General features: G+C 41.0%; 1 protein-coding gene across 1 annotated transcript; it reads left to right on the top strand.

Moving 5' to 3' along the window:
- Window positions 1-529: 529 nt before the first annotated feature.
- Window positions 530-15043, top strand: INHBA (inhibin subunit beta A). The gene is made up of 2 exons (XM_028750752.2): window positions 530-1324; window positions 13158-15043. Exons 1-2 carry the CDS (start codon window positions 937-939, stop codon window positions 14033-14035), a joined length of 1266 nt encoding a protein of 421 aa, XP_028606585.1. The 5' UTR covers window positions 530-936; the 3' UTR covers window positions 14036-15043.
- The last annotated feature ends 6780 nt before the right edge of the window (window positions 15044-21823 follow it).

Here is a 21823-nt window from a genome sequence, read left to right as displayed (position 1 = left end):
CAGCTTGGAAATACAGAGCATATTATAAGGACCCAAACAAAAGTTTTGTTTTGCCCTCTTCAGATTCCTTGCCAGTGTTGATAATTCAACAGCATCTAAAAAGGTCTGGACAAGCGGGTTCTGTTATCTGCTCCATTCTGAATACAGTGAGATCTTTCCTCTAACGTTCTCCTGCTGCTCAGGTCACAAATTCCCTAGCACTTCCTTGGAATCCTGTTCTGGCAGAGTCCATAACTCACCGGAAGGCGTTTTAAAGGTCTCTGCCTTCACCTTTTCCTTCCATTCTCACCCTGTTCTGTTAACCTGAGGTACTTTGAAGAAGATGAGAACAGAAAGAAAAGCAAAATATGTCGAGGCTGCAAGGAGAGGAGAGGAAGGGAAACCACAGGACAACTGTGAGACAAGAAAAAGAAAAGAGATTGAAAAGCAGAGGTGGGTCAGGCAGAAAACACATATAAGGGAGAGGTGTGTGTGCCAGAGTGCAGTGAGCATAAGGAAGGCAGCCTGTCAGAATATGTGCTGATCCTCCCCCTTCCTAATCATAGCTTTTACTCACAGACAAAACTCCCTCCCTCTCTCATTCACTCACTCACTTTAGGCCAATCCGTCCTCCTCTCTCTCTCCCTCTCTCTTTCTCATTCTCTCTCTCTCTTTTCTCAGTGTTTCTCTCTCCCACTCTGAGACAGAGTCAGAACTCCTCTCACTGACAGTCACAAACATCTATAGCACTTACTGAATTCAGAGAGGGAACCTGCAAACAAAACTTCACAGAAAACTTTTTGTTCTTGTTCCAGAGAATTTGCTGAAGAGGAAGAAAGGAAGAAGAAGAAGAAGGAAGGGAGGGGGACAGACACAAGCAAACTGTGTGTGAAGTGGTGGTGGGAGAAGAAAAGCAGTGCCTTTTAAAAAGGAATCACAACAACTTTCGCTGCCAGGATGCCTTTGCTTCAGAAGAGAGGATTTTTGTTGGTGCTTTGCTGGATTACAGTGAGGAGTTCCCCGACCCCAGGATCTGAGGGGCACAGTTCAGTCACCGATTGTCCATCATGTGCCCTTGCCACTCTCTCAAAGGATGTGCCCAGCTCTCAGCCTGAGATGGTGGAAGCAGTGAAGAAGCACATTCTGAACATGCTGCATTTGAGGGACAGACCCAACATCACTCAGTCGGTGCCCAAAGCTGCACTTTTTAACGCTATCAAGAAGCTCCATGTGGGGAAAGTGAGAGAGGATGGCTTTGTGGAAATAGAGGATGACATTGGAAGAAAAACAGAAATGAATGAACTTGTGGAGCAAACTTCAGAGATCATAACGTTTGCAGAATCAGGTGGGTGCTGTGGCAGGGGGTGGGAACTCAACTTGAATAGGTCTCAGTCAGAATTGCAATTAACTTCGCTTTTCTTTGCAACAGTAATACTCTTTGTGAGGTTACAGGTTGAGAGAAGGGAGAGAGTGAAAGCATGAAGGGATTTGGGTCTCTAGAATTTAGCCTTGGTTTCAGATGCGTTGATTACACTTATGAAATGCAGCCAGCCAGCGAGTAGGGAACTATATACCAATCCTAGGCTGAAATTTTGAGTAAGTGGGTTTGTCTCCCTGGTACATTTGTGAAAAGAACAGATAAACAGTAGACTATTGAGGGTGATGATTGAAAATGAAAAACAGAGACAGGAACAGACAAATAGGGCAGGCACTGTGAAATACTCTGGGCAAAGGAAGACAGCTAAAATCAGTTTTCAAACCCACTCACTGTAAAACCTGTGAATTTGAGAATATGTATGTTTAATGGTACTCAATCAACAGCAAATATTCAGGGCAGCAACAGTGTTAACAGCTACTGTCAGAAAACCTCAATAGTAACTGGGACGAATAGTTGTGGATGAACCCAATTGTAAAGCTGACATTTGCACACTGGGGGAAAGGGTAGGGGAGGAAATATGGTATTTCTGAGAGCTCCTTTCCAAAGAATGCAACATTGATAAGGTGCATTTTTAAAAGAAAAGGCATTGTCATATCGATTCTCCGATCATACCTATGACAGGGTACATAGAGAATTACTTACTTCACCATTAAATAGTAAGCGTTTGCATGTGACTGATGCTTTCTATATGTGTATTATGCTAAATGTTAACCCTGGTACTTAACATGTATGTGTGTTTCTGCATGCATGTGTGTGCATATTCAGATTTACCTGTCTATGCCAATAGTTATTTAATCTACATAGGTTTAAAACGGCTACTGAAAACTTTCCAGAAATTAATTGTGTTGCCTAGTTAAAGCATTTCCCCCCTGTTGCCAAGACAGCTTGCAAGGAATGTCATTGTTTTGCTTGGTACAGCATATGGTAGGCAGAGTATGCACAGGCACACTGAGCATTTTTGTTTAAAAGTTTGCTGCAGCAATATAAACAATTAAGACAACTCTCAGAGTTTCCAGTCCTGAAAACCTGTTGACTCAGATGTTCTGTTTGCATAAAAAGACATGCAGAGAATCATGCGTGGTTTTAAGAGCAGATATTCCTGCTGCTATCTGCATGAGTTCCAACTATACAAGAAGCCCTGGTGGTTGGTGTCCTGTTAAATCTTATCATACCAGTTGTTTGTCTGGTAGGGGGATGATGATGATGATGATGATGATGATGATGATGATGATGATGATGAAAAGCACACTCTCCTTTTCAAAAGATGAGTAGAATGTCTCAGTGCCTGTGATCATGTGGAGGTACTCAATTAAGGAGTGAACATTCAGAAGCAAAGAAGTTGCTAGCTCATCTGATGGACAGATTTTGCATCCAGTTTACCGCAGCACTAGGCTGAGGGGAAAGACACATGGAATGAGCTGTGGTTTTGAGGCACTGTGTGAGTTCCAGTAGTTTGCACTGTATCTGCTTAAACCAGGCTCCAAAGGCAACAGTGACACGCTTTAACAGCGACACCCACTCCAATTGGCTTACAGAGTCACATGATTAATATTAGCTGTGCCATTGCCCAGAAAGTGTCCAATAGTCCAGCTACTCATTTCCCCCCCATCTGCAAGCTACCAAACAGTCAAACTACTCCAGCTTGTATTTTGAGGAAGCATTGGTATTGGCAACTACCTTAATTTCACACTCTTCCTGCTTCCAGTAGAGCACACCAGGGGTCAGTATATTTTGGGCGTTTCTGCCCCATTTATATATCTGCTCCAGCCCCCCTGGAAGCATTTTTCTGTGGATGTTTCACAAAATATCTAAATTATATTTTTCCTTCTCATCTCATTCTCCCTGCCAATTTCTTTGAAACACTGAGATATTAATGCTAAGGGAGATGTTGTGGGACTTGCTGGGAAAAAGAATTTTACATAAAACCTAGACTACTATTCAGTGATTCAGTCATACAGTGGCCCATATGGGCTTCAGCCAGTGTCTCGGGGTCATGATTGCTGATTGCATATTATTCCATAACTAGGTCAACTATTCAGTCTTTTTCTCAGCCACTATCCACAGTTCTTATATTTCTTACAAGTATTAACCTTCTCAAATGCTTTCCCTTCCTGAGGGTGGGTGTCCAATACTAAAATAGTGCTGGTGTCTTCTGATCACTCCTATGGAAGTGACAGGAAAATCTAGCCGTCCGCCTAATGTCAAGGAAGAGGTCTGCAAGGGCAGGGATCTCTTGGGGATCACGAGTGGTCAAAACCAAATCTGTGGTGTGTTCCAACTGTGCTTGAGTTGAATGGTATACTGTGGGAAATATTATTCCTCAGTAGCATTTTACTCGTGTCGCGGTTCCTCAAGCAACCATTGACTGAAAGGGAGGCAGTAGAGAATCAATGGAAGTGAATGGCAACATGTTCTAAAGTTTTGTCAACCAATGAAAATAGAAGTAGTCTAAAGTGCTCTAAGTTAACTGTCTCATCACTCCCAGGAAGTATGCAGCAGTTGCACTACTGATATTAGAAGAATAATTTCATCTTTTATATTTAGGTATCTTCCAAGATGCCATATACAAATCTGACAAATGACAGGCACATGTGTACAGCTTTCAATTTGCCCCTTTGGACTAGCACAGATTAAACAGGAGAACGTTCTAGATTAGAAGATGCGGGGAACACGAGGGCCAAAGGTGAATATACTGATTCTGTCCCAAAACACAGGGGTTGTCTGCTCCAGGTGATCAAGAAAATTGTGAAAAGGTGCCACTCACATTCCAGGCCTTTGTGGAAACGAATGCCTTCAAATGTGGACAAGACTTTTCCCTGTGCCAGGGAATATGGGTTCTAGTGAGATATTCAAGTTATAACGTTTATAATAACGCAGTTAACAAAAAAGAGTTGAATTTTTAAAATAAATTTTCATTAGTAAGGCAAAAAAACCTTTCTGCATCAGTTATGCAGTAAGTTAACTATGGTAAATCAGAGGTATAACTTTGGCATTTTGGGGAAAATAATAAATACTATTTGCTGAAAATAATAAATAATGGTTTGTTGATACAGCAGCCAATTATAAATTAATTTTGTTGGCTCCTGTTTAGCCAATGTTAGCAGTCCAGTCACCACCTACATTTGCCAGTGGGGTTTCTCGGAGTAGGTGACATTGGCATTCCAGTGACTGTGATCAGTGGTTAGACAAGAATTAATAGAAATTGTGATCCAGGCTTTTATCAGTTATAGCCTGAAGCTGAGCAGGGTTTCTCAGAAATAAGTTCCATTCATTTTAGTAGTACCTGAAACCCAGTAAAAATAAACAGGACTGCAGTCTGTGTTACATATCTTTTTTAAGATTTGATAGCAAAAGGGGGGGAGTAGATACATCTTTTAAATGAATTAAATGAAAAGTACTGGAAGTGGGAGAAAGAGAATAGTTAATTTAAGTCTTTAGAACGAAGGTTTCATTCATTTTTAAAATGATCTGTTTTTCTGGGGGTTCAGTTTTTTAAAATTCTGAATAGAAAATCAAATAGCCACTAGAGGGCATACTCCAAAGGCTTTTCCCCATCAACTTCATGCTACCTATAAATTTCTTTTACCCATTTGGCTCTGCAACATAAAGGCTCTGGTGCTTCTCTGTAGCTCATCTGACAATCTTATTTCCCGCAAAAAGCATAAAAAGCACCAGCATAGTGAACTTCAGGGAGTATGTGATATAATGAAACAGAGCAAAGAGAAAGAGAGAGAAGATAAAGTTGATAGGCCCAGAGACTAAAATATAAGATATTTATTAAGGTCACAGTAGTGTGTTTTTGACAAGACACTGAGAAATCTATTTATGATTTATAGGCTGGGCTGGCTGGTTGCTGTTGTTGTCATTATTACGTTTCTAAAATGGTCCTCCTTTGCTTTACAACCTGGAATCTTTTGAACACCAAATTTATTTTCTTTTGCTGCAAGGAATAAATCCACTTCCAGTGAATCTGCTTGAAAGAAATTTAATTGGCACCCAGTTGTGAATCTACCTAATTGAAATATAATTGGAAACCAGTTGTTTCCCCTTTGAAACTTTTTAAATCTGAGAGAGATAGGAAATACATTGGTGAATGGGGCCGTGGGAGGGTAGCATGCAAGTACGAAGTTCCCCTAGGAGGAATGTGCCAGGGCATGCCCTCGAGAGCGTATGTGCATGTCTCTGAGTCCACATAGATGGGAGCATGTCATTGCAAGGATACATAGGAAATGGTGGGTGCTTGGAATCGCTCGAAAAGGCCAAGAGCATTTTTTTTTCCTTCCTGGGGTGGGGGTGGGGGGGCATTTAGGAGTTTTGCCTCACTCTTGACATCTACTTCAATGCCTGCATATAGACTGGGGAGGTGTTTCCCTCTAGTGAACTTGGCAGCTCCAAAACAAAGACTATGTTTTTGTTTTTAAAACCAGGTGATCCCTTCAACCATCCGCCATCCCTAGCATGGCGTACTCAGTTCATCTAAACTGTTAGCTTATGACAGGGCAATTGTGATCCTGACTAGAGGTCAAGGTCATTCTTCTGTGTCCTGTTGCCCTCTCCCACCATCCTCAGTTGGCTTCTCTGAAGGCAGAACAAACACCTGAGCTGCAGGAAGTAGCGATAAAACCAGTACTGCTGCTATTGCTGCCACCCTCCACGCAGTCTTTCTCCTATGCTTCTAAGTGTCTGAGGCTTGGCCCCATAGAATCATAGAGTTGGAAGAGACCACAAGGGCCATCGAGTCCAACCCCCTGCCAAGCAGGAAACACCATCAGAGCACTCCTGACAAATGGTTGTCAAGCCTCTGCTTAAAGACCTCCAAAGAAGGAGACTCCACCACACTCCTTGGCAGCAAATTCCACTGTCAAACAGCTCTTACTGTCAGGAAGTTCTTCCTAATGTTTAGGTGGAATCTTCTTTCTTGTAGTTTGGATCCATTGCTCCGTGTCCGCTTCTCTGGAGCAGCAGAAAACAACCTTTCTCCCTCCTCTATGTGGCATCCTTTTATATATTTGAACATGGCTATCATATCACCCCTTAACCTCCTCTTCTCCAGGCTAAACATGCCCAGCTCCCTTAGCCGTTCCTCATAAGGCATCGTTTCCAGGCCTTTGACCATTTTGGTTGCCCTCCTCTGGACACGTTCCAGTTTGTCCGTGTCCTTCTTGAACTGTAGTGCCCAGAACTGGACACAGTACTCCAGGTGAGGTCTGACGAGAGCAGAATACAGTGGCACTATTACTTCCCTTGATCTAGATGCTATACTAGATGCTATCACACGACCTTCCTTGTTGCATTGCAGATTTGGATGTGCTAGGATGTTAACTACAGGTGTCTACTGCTGCTTCTTGGGCCCTGCTGCTTTCTTCAACTTCCAGATCTTGAGAAAGCCCCAGCACATTAAGAAGGGAAATTTCACTGTGGGTAATCACCACCCCGTGATTCTGCTTTGATCCTATAATGCATGTGTGTCAAGGGTGAGGCGGCAGCAGCAGCCACTGAAGGAAAATGGGTAGACAAAGAAGGCAGCATGAGAGACTGGGAAACAGACAGAGGTATGGCAGGGACTAGCACGAGGTATGGCATTAGCGGACGCACGATTGGGTGTGTGACTGTGGCTTAAGGCTCACACATCTTCTATCTATCTGTGCAACAATATTAAACCAACCTCTGTGTGAAGTTGGCACGCGCACACACAAGTTTGTGAATGTTTTTATTCTGGATGTGTGTCCACACATTCAAAGCGGAGATGGGTGGTGCTGAAGCAATGGAGATCTGTATTGACTAATATGGGGGCAATTCCAACCCGTTTAAAAGCCATTTCAACTCCTTTTATTCACTACAGTGAGTTCACGATAGATAAGGCTGTTGTTACTGAAACCTCAGTTGCCATGGTGGTGGCAGAGAACCAATGGAGGCAAGGCAGCGGGTGGAGGCCAAACCTGGAGCCCAGCGTTGCGCGTGTGCCGCTGGGCGCTCACAGTCTGGGACCAGTGGAACCTTGCTTCCAAGTGAACATGCAGAGAGCTGTGCTGTTAGTCTCATTAACTTCATTGGGTTGGAACTAGAGATTTGTTGAGTGGAGCTTTGCCAGTGGACAGTTGAAGGACCCCCGTCCAGGAACAGTATGGAATGTGGGTGAAGGAAGGAGAAAATTGACAAAAATCCCTCCCCTTCTGCTTCCCCGAGTGAGAGCCTTCATTGACTCACTAGTCTGCCTGCAAATGAAAATAATGCTTTCATTTGCAGAAGGACTGCTCTAGATCCCAGACAGACAGACAGACAGACTTAAATAAGAGGAACTTTTTTAGATTGGGCCCCAAAACCATCTCTGGTAGTGATGGAAGTGTCATGTGAATCTCTTGTGTAAGCAGCGTAAAAGGTCACAGCCGACAGCTTTTGTTGTTGCTGCTGTGATGTAATTATGTGGCATGCCCATTCCACTTCCCTGCTGCAGTCTCCTGTCTCCTGTAAAATGAACCACAACCAAGACTTAAGCATTTGCCTTTCTTTTGCAAGATAAAAGAAGGAATGAGAACAATATTTAGGTAGCTTGTCTGGAACGATGAGAGAACTCTTAGGTGCTTCAGGATAGGACAAGATGGGGAGAATGGGCAGCGAGAGGAGTTTTGTTATGCAGCTGCTTTCTGAAGACAGAATTTATGGTTAATGAGAAACCGTGAAAAGCACAAACTATGTTTCAGCCCTAGTTTCAAGTTCTTTAACGATGGCTCTGCTCTGCCTTCCAAATACAGTGGTGCCTCGGGTTAAGTACTTAATTCGTTCCGGAGGTCCGTTCTTAACCTGAAACTGTTCTTAACCTGAGGTGTACCACTTTAGCTAATGGGGCCTCCCGCTGTCGCCTCCATGCGATTTCTGTTCTCATCCTGAAGCAAAGTTCTTAACCCGAGGTACTATTTCTGGGTTAGCGGAGTCTGTAACCTGAAGCGTCTGTAACCCGAGGTACCATTGTATCAGCTGCTGGAACCCCAACAAAGGGGAGAGGTGGTCATGTGTTCATGTTCTGCTCCCTGGTCTTCCACAGGCATCTGGTTGGCCACTGTGGGAACAGGATGCTGGACTAGATGGGCCCTTGGCCTGATCCTGATCCAGCAGCCTCTTCTTAGGTTTACTTTGCCATTGTGCTTTTAGCTTCCCCATTGGCGAGCTGTTGCTTAATATTTTAAGCAGTTTTAGGGCAGAGGATGTTTAAATGTTGGTAGAATCATTCAAGTTTTTGGGTGTATAATAACTCCTATAACCCCGTACAAGAAATTATACATATTAATTAACTGATCATACCTAGAAGTTGTTTGAGTCAACCATACATGCCTTTATATCATGCATCTTCAGAACCATGCATGCTAATGGAGTTTAGCTCCCAGGAATATGAGATAAGTCAAATGTCTGTGTAAGATCAGAAATGTTTATGTCACACCAAACACTAGCCTATTTGCATTATCAAGCAGCATGTGGCATGGAAACCCACTATGCACCGAGTGTGCATAGTGGGTTTCCAATGTTATTTTTTCTTTGTCAAACTCTAGCATGATTACAAATGCCACTCAGAGTGGGATCTTGTAGATGGAGAATGGGACCTGCCTATCAGTCGCTCCCATTGAATCCCATGGGATCCATGGGTTGCGGTTTACAACAGTGTTGGGAAAGTGAAAATCTATTCCCTAATAAAATCAGAGTCATCCAAGGCAGGAGGAAGGTTTACTTATGAGAAGTGGGTAACTGTCCATTTGAGTTTCTTGCAGCTTCTCATTTTTCCACTCTTATGTTCAGTTTGCTCCATTTTCACATCAAACTGACATTATATTATAGTATATTATATTATAGTATTATTTTCACAAAAATATCATTATGTTAGTGCATATGTCTGCAAATATATACATTTTATATTCATTTTTTTTGCTAATATTAATGCAAGCAATTTCCCCCACTATAATTGTGTTTGCATTTTCACTAATATAAGCATTTTTATCCAGGCTCTCCCCTAATAAATGCTTTTTTTGTAAACATTTTTGGTTGGACAAGTGTGAATTTGGTTTGCTTTAGTTTGCTTATTGTCCTGGGAAGTGTGTATTAGGTAAAGTCATATTAAAATGCAATCCACACAGAATTCATCCACCTTTAATAATAATAATAATAATAATAATAATAATAATAATAATAATATGATACCCTGCCCACTCTGGGTGGCTTCCAACACACAGTGATCATGAGGAATTGGACATACATTGTGACTAAGCTACCATTTAGCCCTATGAGAAAGAAGATTAAGGGCTGAACTTGGGGACAACATCACCATTGTAAGAATAAACCTGCCCTCTGGTGTGTGGCTGTGTGACACTGACAGTCCTTGCAAAGAATCTGCAACAAATGTTTAGTTAATGGTACAGATAACATGCTGCATTCAGAATGGGCCATTCCTGGCCAAGTGTTTTGAACTAGCCATTTTCTCAACAGCTCCTGTTCTATTATAAGAAACTATATTATAAATCACACACATTTCGTTGTCACCTGCGGAATGAGATAAGGAGCGAAGAGGAGGGTGCCTTTGAATGCATTTACACTATTTACATAGTGCATGCACATGCAGGTGTGTGTGTATTTATTAACCAGTCAGTCTGATGTTTAATGTTTGCCACTATTGTCCATTACGATACAACTAAGAAAAGCAAACCAAGATAATCCAATAATAGATTAAAACAAAAAAAGATTTCAGAAACAAATATAGATAGTTCAAGTGTGGGGAACCTTTGGCCCTCCAGATGTTGCTGAACTAAAACTTACATCGTCCTAACGATGGGCCATACTTGCTGGGCCTTGTGGGAGCTGCAGTTAAGACACATCTGGCAGGCCAAAGGTTCCCCACAAAGATAGAAAACGCCTGTAAACACAGCCCAAAAGCAAGCTACTGTAAAACCAACAGCTTACCTCATTTGGGGGGGGGTATTTGCTTACAGTGCAAAATAGAACAACTTAAAGCAGACGTGAATAATTACAAAATTTAAGTAGCAAGGTGTTTTTACACTGAATAGTTTTTCCATTGGCAAATTTAAGAAACATACATAAAAGGGTAAACTCTACCATCAGAGTAGAAAACAGAATTACTTCTATTTGGAAAAAAGATTGTTGTGATTTAAACCCTTGAACTGTTTTTAAGTGTATTAGATGCTGTTTTGTTGCCTTATAATTTCCATCCTCATTTTTCTAAACAACTGAGACCAAACTGAGAAGGTAAATTCATACTTCTACATTTAAGTGGCTGAGAAAAGTCACCAGGAGATATGGGTCGCATTGTCATTAACATGCACATAAAAAACACAGGTCTGTCATTTCTTTCCTCCGGCAAACAGCCTTCCCAGGCAGGCAGTGGAAATCCTGGACAGGTGTCTGGGAGCTGGAGCAGTTTGGGGATGGATGCAGCTGAATAAGCTTAAACTGAATCCTGATAAGATGGAGGTGCTGCAAATTAGGAAGCCATCTGATGGGGCTGGAAACACATTGCCAACTGTGGGTTGGATTGCATTCCTCCAGTAAAGACCAAGTTTGTAGTCTGCTGGATCTGATACTAATGGGGAATTGCAGGTGGAGCTGATGCTAAACCTAGAATAGAACCTGTGACCTTATATCAGTCAAACCTAGTTGTGGTTACCCATGGACTAGTTACACCCAAACTTGACTACTCTGCATGGGATTGACTTTGAAGATGGTTTGGAAACCTCAGTTGGTGCAAAATGAAGCTGCATGAATGAGGGCCAGGAATTCCAAGCACATGATACCAATTTGCACCAGTTGCTCTGGTTACTAGTGTATTTCTGAGCTTAAGTCTAGGTGCTTGTGTAAACTTGGAAAGCCTAAATGGTTTGTAGCTGGCTTATCTCAAGGGCCATCTTCCTGTTTGTTTTTTAAGATTAACTACCGAGACCCTCCGCAAGAGCCCACAAGTTTGGTTTATGAGGTTGATGCACACAATGGATAGGGTGGGGTGGGGGGTGGCCCCATGGCTGTGGAACTCCCATCCTATGAAACTATGAGTGGAGGCCTTCAGAAGTGCCTTGAAGACTCATTTGTTTCAATGTTTTTAAGCCATTGATTTGGTACTTGTGATTCTAGATTCTATCTTGTTCTTTTTACCACCCAACTGCATATCTGTTGGATCTATTTCAGAGGTGTATGGGGGCGGGGGCGGGGAGGAGACCAGGCTATAAAAACTATAAATAAATTATGAATAACAATAAAATTTTCTACTAGCGTCAGGGGTTGTAGGGAATTTTGTGTGCAGTGATCTGATTCATACAAAATATAATGTGTGGGACACACATTACAGCATGATGACATTTGTGGCTTTGGCTGTATCTGATCCTTTGGACTACAGACAGTTGGGGAAATGGCAAGGTCTTAATCATGCTCTCTGCCCCAAGCAAACTGACCAACATATTAGCTTGCCCACTGGTGCATTAGAAAGCCTACTACTAAACATTTATATATTGCTTTTGTTGACTTGGCTGTAGCTTTTGAGTCAGTTGACAAAACTGGTTTTGGCATAAATTAGTCAATACAGTGGTGCCTCGCAAGACGAAATTAATTTGTTCCGCGAGTTTTGTCGTCTTGCAATTTTTTTCGTCTTGCGAAGCACGGTGTCGGGAAAGTTTTGGAAAAGCTTCAAAAATCACCAAAGTCTTTAAAAACTTCAAAGAAGGCTACCACACCGCGTTCTATGAGTTGCTCCTCGAAGTCGTCGCAACTGTATTAACGGTGTTACGAAAAAGGAAACAAACTTGCAAGACGTTTCCGTCTTGCAAAGCAAGCCCATAGGGAAAATCGTCTTGCAAAGCAGCTCAAAAAACAAAAAACCCTTTCGTCTTGCGGGTTTTTTGTCTTGCGAGGCATTCGTCTTGCGAGGTACCACTGTATTAATATTGTCAAGAGTGTTTTATGCTTGCCCCAAGAAGTCCATAAAAACATGCCTTCCAGAATAAGAGTGGGGATTTCCAGTGACATGGTTGCAATGAACTGAAGGTTGAAACAATGGTGTCCTCTAGCTCCATTACTCTTGAATCTTTATCTTAGTACTGCACTTGTGAGATTACCAAACAGCTAAAGAAATGCATATGGTATAAGATTGTCACACCCATAAATTTGTGAAGCAAAGATTCACGAGTGGAACTGTGCATGTAAACTGATAAATATATAGTTAAATCATGGAATCATAGAATAGAATCATAGAGTTGGAATAGACCACAAGGGCCATCGAGTCCAACCCCCTGCCAAGCAGGAAACACCATCAGAGCACTCCTGACATATGGTTGTCAAGCCTCTGCTTAAAGACCTCCAAAGAAGGAGACTCCACCACACTCCTTGGCAGCAAATTCCACTGTCAAACAGCTCTTACTGTCAGGAAGTTCTTCCTAGTGTTTAGATGTGATGATCCTATTGTTTTAGCTGAACATGAAAATTCCTGTGCATTCAGCTGTGCAATTCTTACCTGAAAGCACTCTCAGTGTCTTGTCTTACTGGCTATATATATATATATATATATATATATATATATATATATATATATATATCTCCAATGCCAATGACAGCAAAGGGGGGGAGCAGAAAAATCAAACCTACTGTTTTAGCTTAGGCAATGTTAGAGCATCACAGTGTCATTTGAATTTCAGAACAGAAATTATTCTGTCATTGCTAATTAGTTTTCCCCATCTCTGTATCTTTCCCATTGTAGGTCCTGCCAAGAAAATGCTGCACTTTGAAATTTCCAAGGAAGGCAGCGAGCTATCAGTAGTGGCTCAAGCTGATGTGTGGCTGTTTCTCAAAGTCTCTAAAGCGAATAGAAGCAGGACAAAAGTGACCATCCGCCTATATCAGCAGCAGAGACTGCTGCTAAAACGCAACTCCCAAGGGGTGGACGAGGATGGAGGTTTGAAAGGAGAAAAAGGTGAAATCCTCATCTCTGAAAAAGCAGTGGACACTCGCAAAAGTACCTGGCACATTTTCCCAGTCTCCAGCAGCGTCCAGCACCTCCTGGATCAAGGAAAGAATTCCCTGGATGTGCGGATTGCTTGTGATCAGTGCCAAGAAACTGGAGCCAGCCTGGTGCTGTTGGGAAAGAGGAAAAAAAAGGAAGAAGATGTAGAAGGGAGGGAAGGTAGTGAAAGCACGGGAGAAGAGGAGAAGGAACAATCACACAGGCCTTTCCTGATGATGCTTGCCAGACATTCAGAGGATCGCCAGCACAGACGGCGGAGGCGGGGTCTTGAGTGCGATGGCAAAGTCAACATCTGCTGCAAGAAGCACTTCTTTGTTAGCTTCAAAGACATTGGCTGGAATGACTGGATCATCGCCCCACCAGGCTACCACGCCAACTACTGTGAAGGAGACTGCCCCAGTCATATTGCAGGAACATCTGGTTCAACGCTCTCTTTCCACTCCACTGTTATCAACCACTACCGCATGAGAGGCCACAGTCCTTTCTCCAACCTCAAGTCCTGTTGTGTACCCACCAAGCTGCGGCCCATGTCTATGCTCTACTATGATGATGGGCAGAATATAATAAAAAAGGACATCCAGAACATGATTGTGGAAGAGTGTGGGTGTTCATAGGTGTGTGTGCGCAAGTGGCACACCCATGCTCACATACATGTTTGGGACTGCCTTTCTACCAATTTGAAGAAGACCATTAAAAAATACAACGTACGAGGGAAGACCAAGTGGGTCTAGCCTTTCCAAACAAAACAGTCACATTTCTAAAACAGAAGCATTCAGTGTTCAAAAAACAACAAGAGAGACAGACAAAGGAAAGAAGAATGGCGTTGTTCTCCAGGGCTTGGATGAGGAACATTCAAATGGTGCGGGGAAGGGCATTTCCTATCTTATATGCTCCATATTTTATTACGTAGTATTTTCACACTTTATCAACAACAAGGGGAGGTATGTTTCCCTTCCCTATATTACCTATGCATTGAAGCCCTGACAGCAGCTCGCCTAAAAAACGCAGCAATTTGGATGCTAAGTCCAAAATGGTATTAAAATGCCCAGAAAAGCCATGTGTATGAACACTACATTCACTGGCACTTTTTGCTCCCATCCGTTTACCAAGGACGCAGTGAGTGTGCGTGTGCGCGTGTGCGCGTGTGTGTGCAGGTTTCTTCTGGCATATGCATGCACAGAGCACACTTGTGTATATATTTTGGTAAAAGGGGACAATAATGCGCAGGTGTACTCACCTTTATCTTCTGCACTATTTTTGCAAAAAAAAGTTTAAAAAAATTATAAAGAAAGAAAGAAAGAAAATACAAAGTTACATTTCGTAAAGGTGCTTATGACATTAGAACTATGCAACCAAGTTGGTTTGAAACTGTTTACCTGAGAGAGAGAGAGAAAGAAAGAAAGAAATACCCAGACTTTAAAAAAAAATGGAAGTAACATGTTTAATATTTTTTTTCTTCAATGAGAGATACTTGAAAGGAACATGTTTGTCCAGCTACTGGAGCCAAACATTTCTATATTTTGTAAAAAAGAGAAAAAAAAGGTTTTGTTTTTTTTAAAAAAATTGTTTACTATTTGCACTACAAACAATGTTCAACCTGTCTAATCCTTATTTAACAAGTAATTTTGGGGTGGGGTGGGTGGTGGGGTGGGAATGTGGTTAGGGGTGGAAGGGAATCAAGAGCTGCACTTATTGTGAGCTATACAAGAACTGCTACAGCACACAAAATAGTTATTTTTATTATAATTATTATTATTTTATACCTTTAAGAGAATAGATGTGTACACCAAAGACATTTATGTGAGCCTCTAAGCAGCCTGTTCTTAGCTAGTGTCATTCATAGGTTAGGATCTGGCTTCAAGGGTCGTCAGCAAGGCTGGTTGCATTTGGAAGGGTGTAGATGGTTTCTGGGTGAGCCTGTTCAGTGCCCTGAACACAAACCTGAAGGCTAGATTTGGCTGTGCTATTCAAGCACCTCTAAACTATCAAGGGTGCTTTGAATCCATGTTCTATTTCAGGCCCAACAATAGCTCAGTTGTGAATCCTTCGTATGTACAGCAGCTGTACACTGTTGGAAAACAACTTCCTGTAAGGGTGAATCTATATTTGTATATGTATGTATATATACAGTTTAAGCACTTCAGGCTACACTTTTAATGTTCTTAAAAACAATGAATGTTTGTGTGCCAAGCACAGTATATTAAATGTCTTTTTCCCAGTGGAGGAAACTTATTTAAAACCACACTACTCTATATGAAAGGAATATGATCTCAGTATAAACATAGAAAGGTCTAATTTGGATCCACCTTTGCACCTTTCTCCCGCCCTTATCACTGCTGTATCTAGTAGCTCTTGGATAACTTCCCAACATATGCACATTATACCTAAAGGGAGCTGAATAGAGATTGTGCACGACGACTGCGGACTGGGCACATTCATGTGAGGGTGTGAAGAATGCGCACAAACTGATAGCATGAACTGGAAATTTTGCACATTGTCTGATCAACATGCTTTGTTTCCAAGAGATGGGTGTGCACAAAGAGACAAAGTTAATTGGGTAATGTGCACATTGTCCTATCAATGGATACGTTCTCCACTTGGAAACAGTGAACAGGCAGTGTACAAGATTTATATAAATGGTGGCTGTGAATATTAACTGGGCAATATGCAAAATGTGTCTGTTCAAGACACATTTTCCAAAATCCGTTGTTGGTTGCGCAGATTGACTGGGCAATGTGTGAAATCTCCATGTTTTCAATGTGTGCATATTCTTCATGGCTTCTGATAAATGTTGAATAATCACTAGTGTTTATGCATATGCACCAATCAACTCATACTAGCCCCAGCTTTTTAAAATGGTCACATTTAAAAGAATTCTTAAAGCAAAAGCCTTGGTCAGTGCTGAATGTGTCTGAGGAGACATTGTGGAATCTCTAACATAGGCACAACTCAAGGGCAACTCAAGGGCACAACTCAAATTGACTTCAGTGGTAGTTAAGATTTTACTCTAAGGGCCAAAGGCCACAAAGCTTTTCTTTCACAAGCAACACTGCAAGTAAAACCTCATTGCTTTGAAATAATTCTGTGCCGGCAAATTTAGCTTCTGCAGATAAAGCTTTGCCACTGCTGTCCGCCACACTTTCAGTTTTTGTTGAGATGAGCTTAAGGAGCCGTTAGGCTAGCAAAGCGCCTATAACGTTTCTCCTACTTCTGGCACTAGTCAAATTAATTAATTTTCTAGCACAGTAAGGCCCTGTCTATTTTGATAGGGGTGGCATGTTAGCACCTTGAGGGCAAGAAAAGCAGGACAATAAAGCAGTCGTAGTCCCACCCCCTCCCTACCCTTTTTGTCAGCCAAAACTCGAGCTACCATGATCCAAAGAAGGCAGCGTGTGAGCCTTTTTCTGCACATGAATTGACTGCATTGCCAGTGGGGGTGGGAGAAAGAGTGGGCTGGAATGCTGCATTCTGCATGTGGCAATCACAGGTAGTGCTCATTTCCTAAGATGCAACAGACACCAGCACTCCTAACATCACCTGTTAGACAGTGAGGAAGAGAGGGTGAGAAATGATACACATTTTGAACCTCATAGAACTAGTAAGGAACCTGTCTTTCCATCATGGAGAGTGAGGAAGGGATACAGCAGCAAGTGTGCAGCTTTAAGAAGCATTTAAGGTTCCCTCATACAGGGTCATCATGTGGTATGTTCATGGGTGCATGCAAGCACATTTGTGTGCTTGCATGTATCAAATGAGATGCAAAATAAAGGGGGAAAAGAAAAAAAAGTTTTCCGTTGTCCAGTAAATATCAAAGCACTTGCTTATAGTTAAGTCTAATTTATTCCACAATATTTAGCCTCCATAGTTCAGCTAGCGGGTTGCACAATTATGTAGGTTTTTTAAAAATAAACAAATTGAAAAGCATTTTCTTTCCCCTTTTCAAAATTTGCAAAGAAGAATTAGAATTTTTATCTAATTAGACTACATAAAAATGTATTCCATAAAATAAAAAGGCCTTAAAATTTACATTATTCACAGAATATTTTTTTTAAAAGAAATAATTAAGTAGATAAAAAAGTATTAATGGGGAATGTTCACAAAGAGTGCTCTGAAATTTAAGAAGTGCTTGCTTTTGGATGTTGCTGTGAGAGTATTTACTAATTATTTTGGAAGGCAAAGGAAGATTGAAAATGAGGTGACTGAGCTGATATAAATGTAAATCAAATTGGGAACCCTCTATTGTCTTCTCTAGATTTGTATTTGGCCTTTTAGTTGTATGTGTATTATCCAAGGTTGCCAGAAATTAAAGCCCCTGAGTGAAGTTGAATAGCTACAAGATTTTCACTGAAGGGTAAATTCCATCAGATATTTTCCTCTTCACAGTCAGAAGCAGACGCATTTGGTGGAATTTTTCCTTCAGCAAAGCTCAACACATAGATAAGTTCTCTTAGGGACTAACTGCATTGTCCTTAGCATTTCCCTTTATTTACTCATGTGAGCAGCTCCAAGGATATGGCTAACAGTACATAGCGACTCAAAAATAAGTGCCTGGCTACAGGATTGCATCTTTAAAATACAGTTTCGTGGGTTCTCACATAAGGTAAATCTGGAATGGGAAGTAGCCCAGGTCAGAGGGAAAGAAGTTGGTCAGTGTAGTACAGCTTGCAATAGCTAGTGTTCAGATCCCTCCCTAGCTTGTCACGGGCAAATACTAACCTACCTCACAACATCCTTGTGGGGTTAAGGCTGCAGTCCTATGCATACGTACATGGGAGTAAATCCCACTGAATTCAATGGGGCATATTTCTGATTAGACATGTATGGGATAGTGCTGCAAATGAAATAAGACATACCCAAGGTTGTTACAGAAGTAATTATCTATAGCATCCATAAAGCCACACTTAGTACTAACAGGCCACACCTTTAGTAGTTAATCCCATGTTTCTCACTGTCTCATTGTCATGGACAACAGCATTGACAATTTCATGCTAGCAAAAACCGTATTTATGTTAATTTTGTTTAAAAGGTATTTGGGAAAAATCCAATTCTGCTCCAACTGAATGCATCCATCCATCCATCTCCCATAGATATTATTAGCTGGCTTTGGAAACCAGAGATACATGTCTCTATGCTCTTCAGTCTAATTTATTTATGCATGATTGTTAATGGATGGAGGAAAATAAAAGTTTAGATGTGGTGGATGGTTTTATGGTAAGCATATTGAAAAGAGTGGGAGGTATATAAATTAACAAGCGACTGTTTCTCATCCCTTTCCAGTAGCATTCATACTTATGCATACCCCGTTTCCAACTTTTGAGGGCTTTCTCTCTCCTTCATTTGCTATAGTCAGTCATGGGCTTTTGATTTTTAGTTATTCAAAGCAGAGGGAGGTGAAAAAGTACAAGGATAAAGAAAATATGAAATTGGTACATTAATCAAGAGTGACTGTAGTTCCAGTACAACAACAACAAAAAGAAGATAATTTGTTTTAATTAAATTGGTATGTCTTCAGAGTTTTAAATTGCTACCACATTTGACATGTTCTTAAAGGCCAAACGGCCGTGGCAACAATAGCGTTTTTTAGGTAGCAATAAGACAAAGTTCGAAGGGTTTGGGGTTTTTTAGAATAAACAAGTAATGCATTTGTTTGCTATCCATTGTTAGCCCTGCTCAAGTTTTCTGCAGGTCATTATAAATACCACGTCCCCACCTGTTGAGAAAATATGAATATGATATAATAACACTTCTTAAGAACTTGATAGCGTGAGAAGTGTGTCAGTGGCCTTTGGATTAATGCATCTGTGAGAATTACAAAGGCTTGGTGTTGAATCTTCTAAAGCAGCCTTCTCTAACCTAGTGCCTCCCAGATGTTTTAGACTACAGTTCCTTTGTGGACATTCCCTGCTCCCTTTCAGTTTTTGGAGCAAACACCATGGTTAGTTATAGTAGCAAAATGGGAGGGACAAATGCCTTCATGAAACTGTAGGGTGCTCCCGAACTCTAAACCACAGTTTAGAGATTAGGTAGCATCACACCTAGGCCAAGTCTAAAGCGAGCCAAGTCAAAACCTTGCAGATGCCCAGAAAAAAATGTCTATGACCTTAGCTCTATGGGTGGTTCAGTCCTAAACCTTTCCAAATGAAAGGATTCCTAGCTCTTGACTTCAGTAGGAATGGTCCTATAGCATTCTCTCATTACAGCATTGAAACACAGTATTAATTGTATTGAGAAGCAAATGCTAACTAAATTTCCCTCACTGGATTATTAAAAACATGTAATTTCAAAACTAATAGGAGATTGTTGCTGGTGATACTTGCCAAATCTTTGTACAAAATGAACATTTTATCAGTGAGGGAGAGCTACCTCCCCTCTCTCCATTAGCCATAACTTTATTTTGACCCTTGTCTCACTGAAGTCAGCTTAACAGAGTTATGTTTTACAGCAAGTCAATCACCTAGATCACAAGCCAGATTCTGATACCTTCACTTATACTGAATATCTGCAGCCTACAAATTACCAATCTCTTTAATGCGCTATCAGTATGAGAGGGGGAAGGCCAGAAGCCCCTGTGAACATCATATTTCCTTAAGCAGAAGCAATCTACATTTCTAGCATAACTCATTATTTATTTTTTTGATTCAGTGGTTTTTTGTTGTTGTTTATTTGCAACAATTTAGTTTTGTATTTAAACTCTTTGAAGGCGAAACTTTGATGATAAAGATATATATGTTGTGTGTGCATGTGCATAAATATACACACAGGTGTACATTTGCCCTGATCCATCGAAAGCTATCTGTGTGAGAGAACGAGTTTCACTTGCGGAGGTTTCCCCTCTCAATCTACACCTGGATGTGCTGTAGCGAATGGCAGCAGCCATGCCCAGCCCAGACCTCTCAGTCAGTGTATACAGGCTGAGTCAAACTACTGCCTTTCTCTTCCCCTCCCGCAAACAGGTGATCACGTGATCATGTGCTTGGTGGCAAAGGGGAACCCTCACAACTAACAGGAGGCATGGAGCCAAATATGCAGTTCTGCACACGGGGACCTCTGAATCGAGGAAATTATTATATTGGTTTATGCCTGTGTGTATATACAGAGAAGCACATGCACACATCATTCAAGATATATATATCATTCCACGATATATATATATTGAAAACCAAGATGTTATAACATTTTGTTGGGGATTTAAAAAAATGTTTTTTTGCTGTTATTATTGGGTTACATTCCCCGGCATACTACATGCAGTGCTTTAACCAATGTCCATTTGGCTAATGTAATTAAAGTTGTTAATTTATATGAGTACATTTCAACTATGTCATTGTTTTCTTAATATTTATTGTGTAGAAGGACTGGTAATTTTTTTTATTATTTACAGTATGTTTTAAGAAGTAACAGTTTGATATGTTCTCCTTCTTGTTTGTGTTAGAAGTTATTTATTTTCATAGCATTCCGTCTGATATTTTATACCTGGAAGGCATGCAATCTATACTTTGTACAGTTAGCAAGACATTTTCATCAACTCCCAGTAGTTTCTTAAATAAATAAAAGACATGTTTGGAAAAAAAGAGGTTTTTAAAACTTTATTTATTTTTAGTTTTTTGTATTGGTTTGGCAGGAGTAACTCCATGCACTTATTGTCAGACCGATAAAGTCATGTTGTATTGTTTGAGAAAAAAGACCAAATTTCTATCTGGTTCAAAATAGCTGTCCTTCCAAGCAAAGCTGCACCAGAGATGGGTTTTCTCCACTGAGGGCACAATGGGAAAAGCAGAAAGTGTCAGAAAATGAATCTGGTGGCTCTGCCCCTGTATTATAAATTGCAAAACTATGATAATACATTTTGCATTTTGAGTAAATTTGATATGTTCAATATGTTTGGACCAGCAAAGATTGAACTTTGTTCTTGTTCTTTTCATTTTTTAAAAAAACATTGCTCTTTCCTAAGCAACAACATCAAAAACCCACAAGTGGGTTTAATAAAGGGAGTTCCACCTAGCATTGTGTAATGGTCCCTTCATGTATATCTCTGCCGCAGAGACTGGGGAGAGTATGAACTAGAACATCTAAGAAACAGATCAGAACACGAGCCTTCTCCTTTACAATTATCCACCAGCCCACAAGTACATTTCGGCAGGATTCACACAGCCATCCCTGCCCCACAGCTCATCCCATGGTTATTGGTTGGTTGGTTTTCTGTTCAATCCTAAGGACCCAAGGACCCATCACACATTTACATTGTGTATAAATAATAAGTATGTAAACATGCTGTTTTTAGTTTTGCTAAACTCTTGTCCAAACCAGTCATGGATATTTAATCTTATTTTGACACTAGCAATAGAAGAGTGTCTTCCTGAGGTCAGAAGGCTGGCCAATGGCACAAAGGGCAGGCTGCCCGCCCA

The sequence above is a fragment of the Podarcis muralis genome, chromosome 12 (genome assembly GCF_964188315.1).
Source record: "Podarcis muralis chromosome 12, rPodMur119.hap1.1, whole genome shotgun sequence".
Lineage (NCBI taxonomy): Eukaryota > Metazoa > Chordata > Lepidosauria > Squamata > Lacertidae > Podarcis > Podarcis muralis.
The sequence above is the reverse complement of the archived record's forward strand: the minus strand, read 5'-3'. Positions and strand labels throughout refer to the sequence as shown.

What these genes read in the sequence shown, in the direction of transcription:
- INHBA (XM_028750752.2), top strand. Translation starts at nt 937, where the DNA reads ATGCCTTTGCTTCAGAAGAGAGGATTTTTGTTGGTGCTTTGCTGGATT. An exon ending in CATAACGTTTGCAGAATCAG is followed by an intron (nt 1,325 to 13,157) that starts GTGGGTGCTGTG and finishes TTCCCATTGTAG; the next exon opens with GTCCTGCCAAGAAAATGCTG.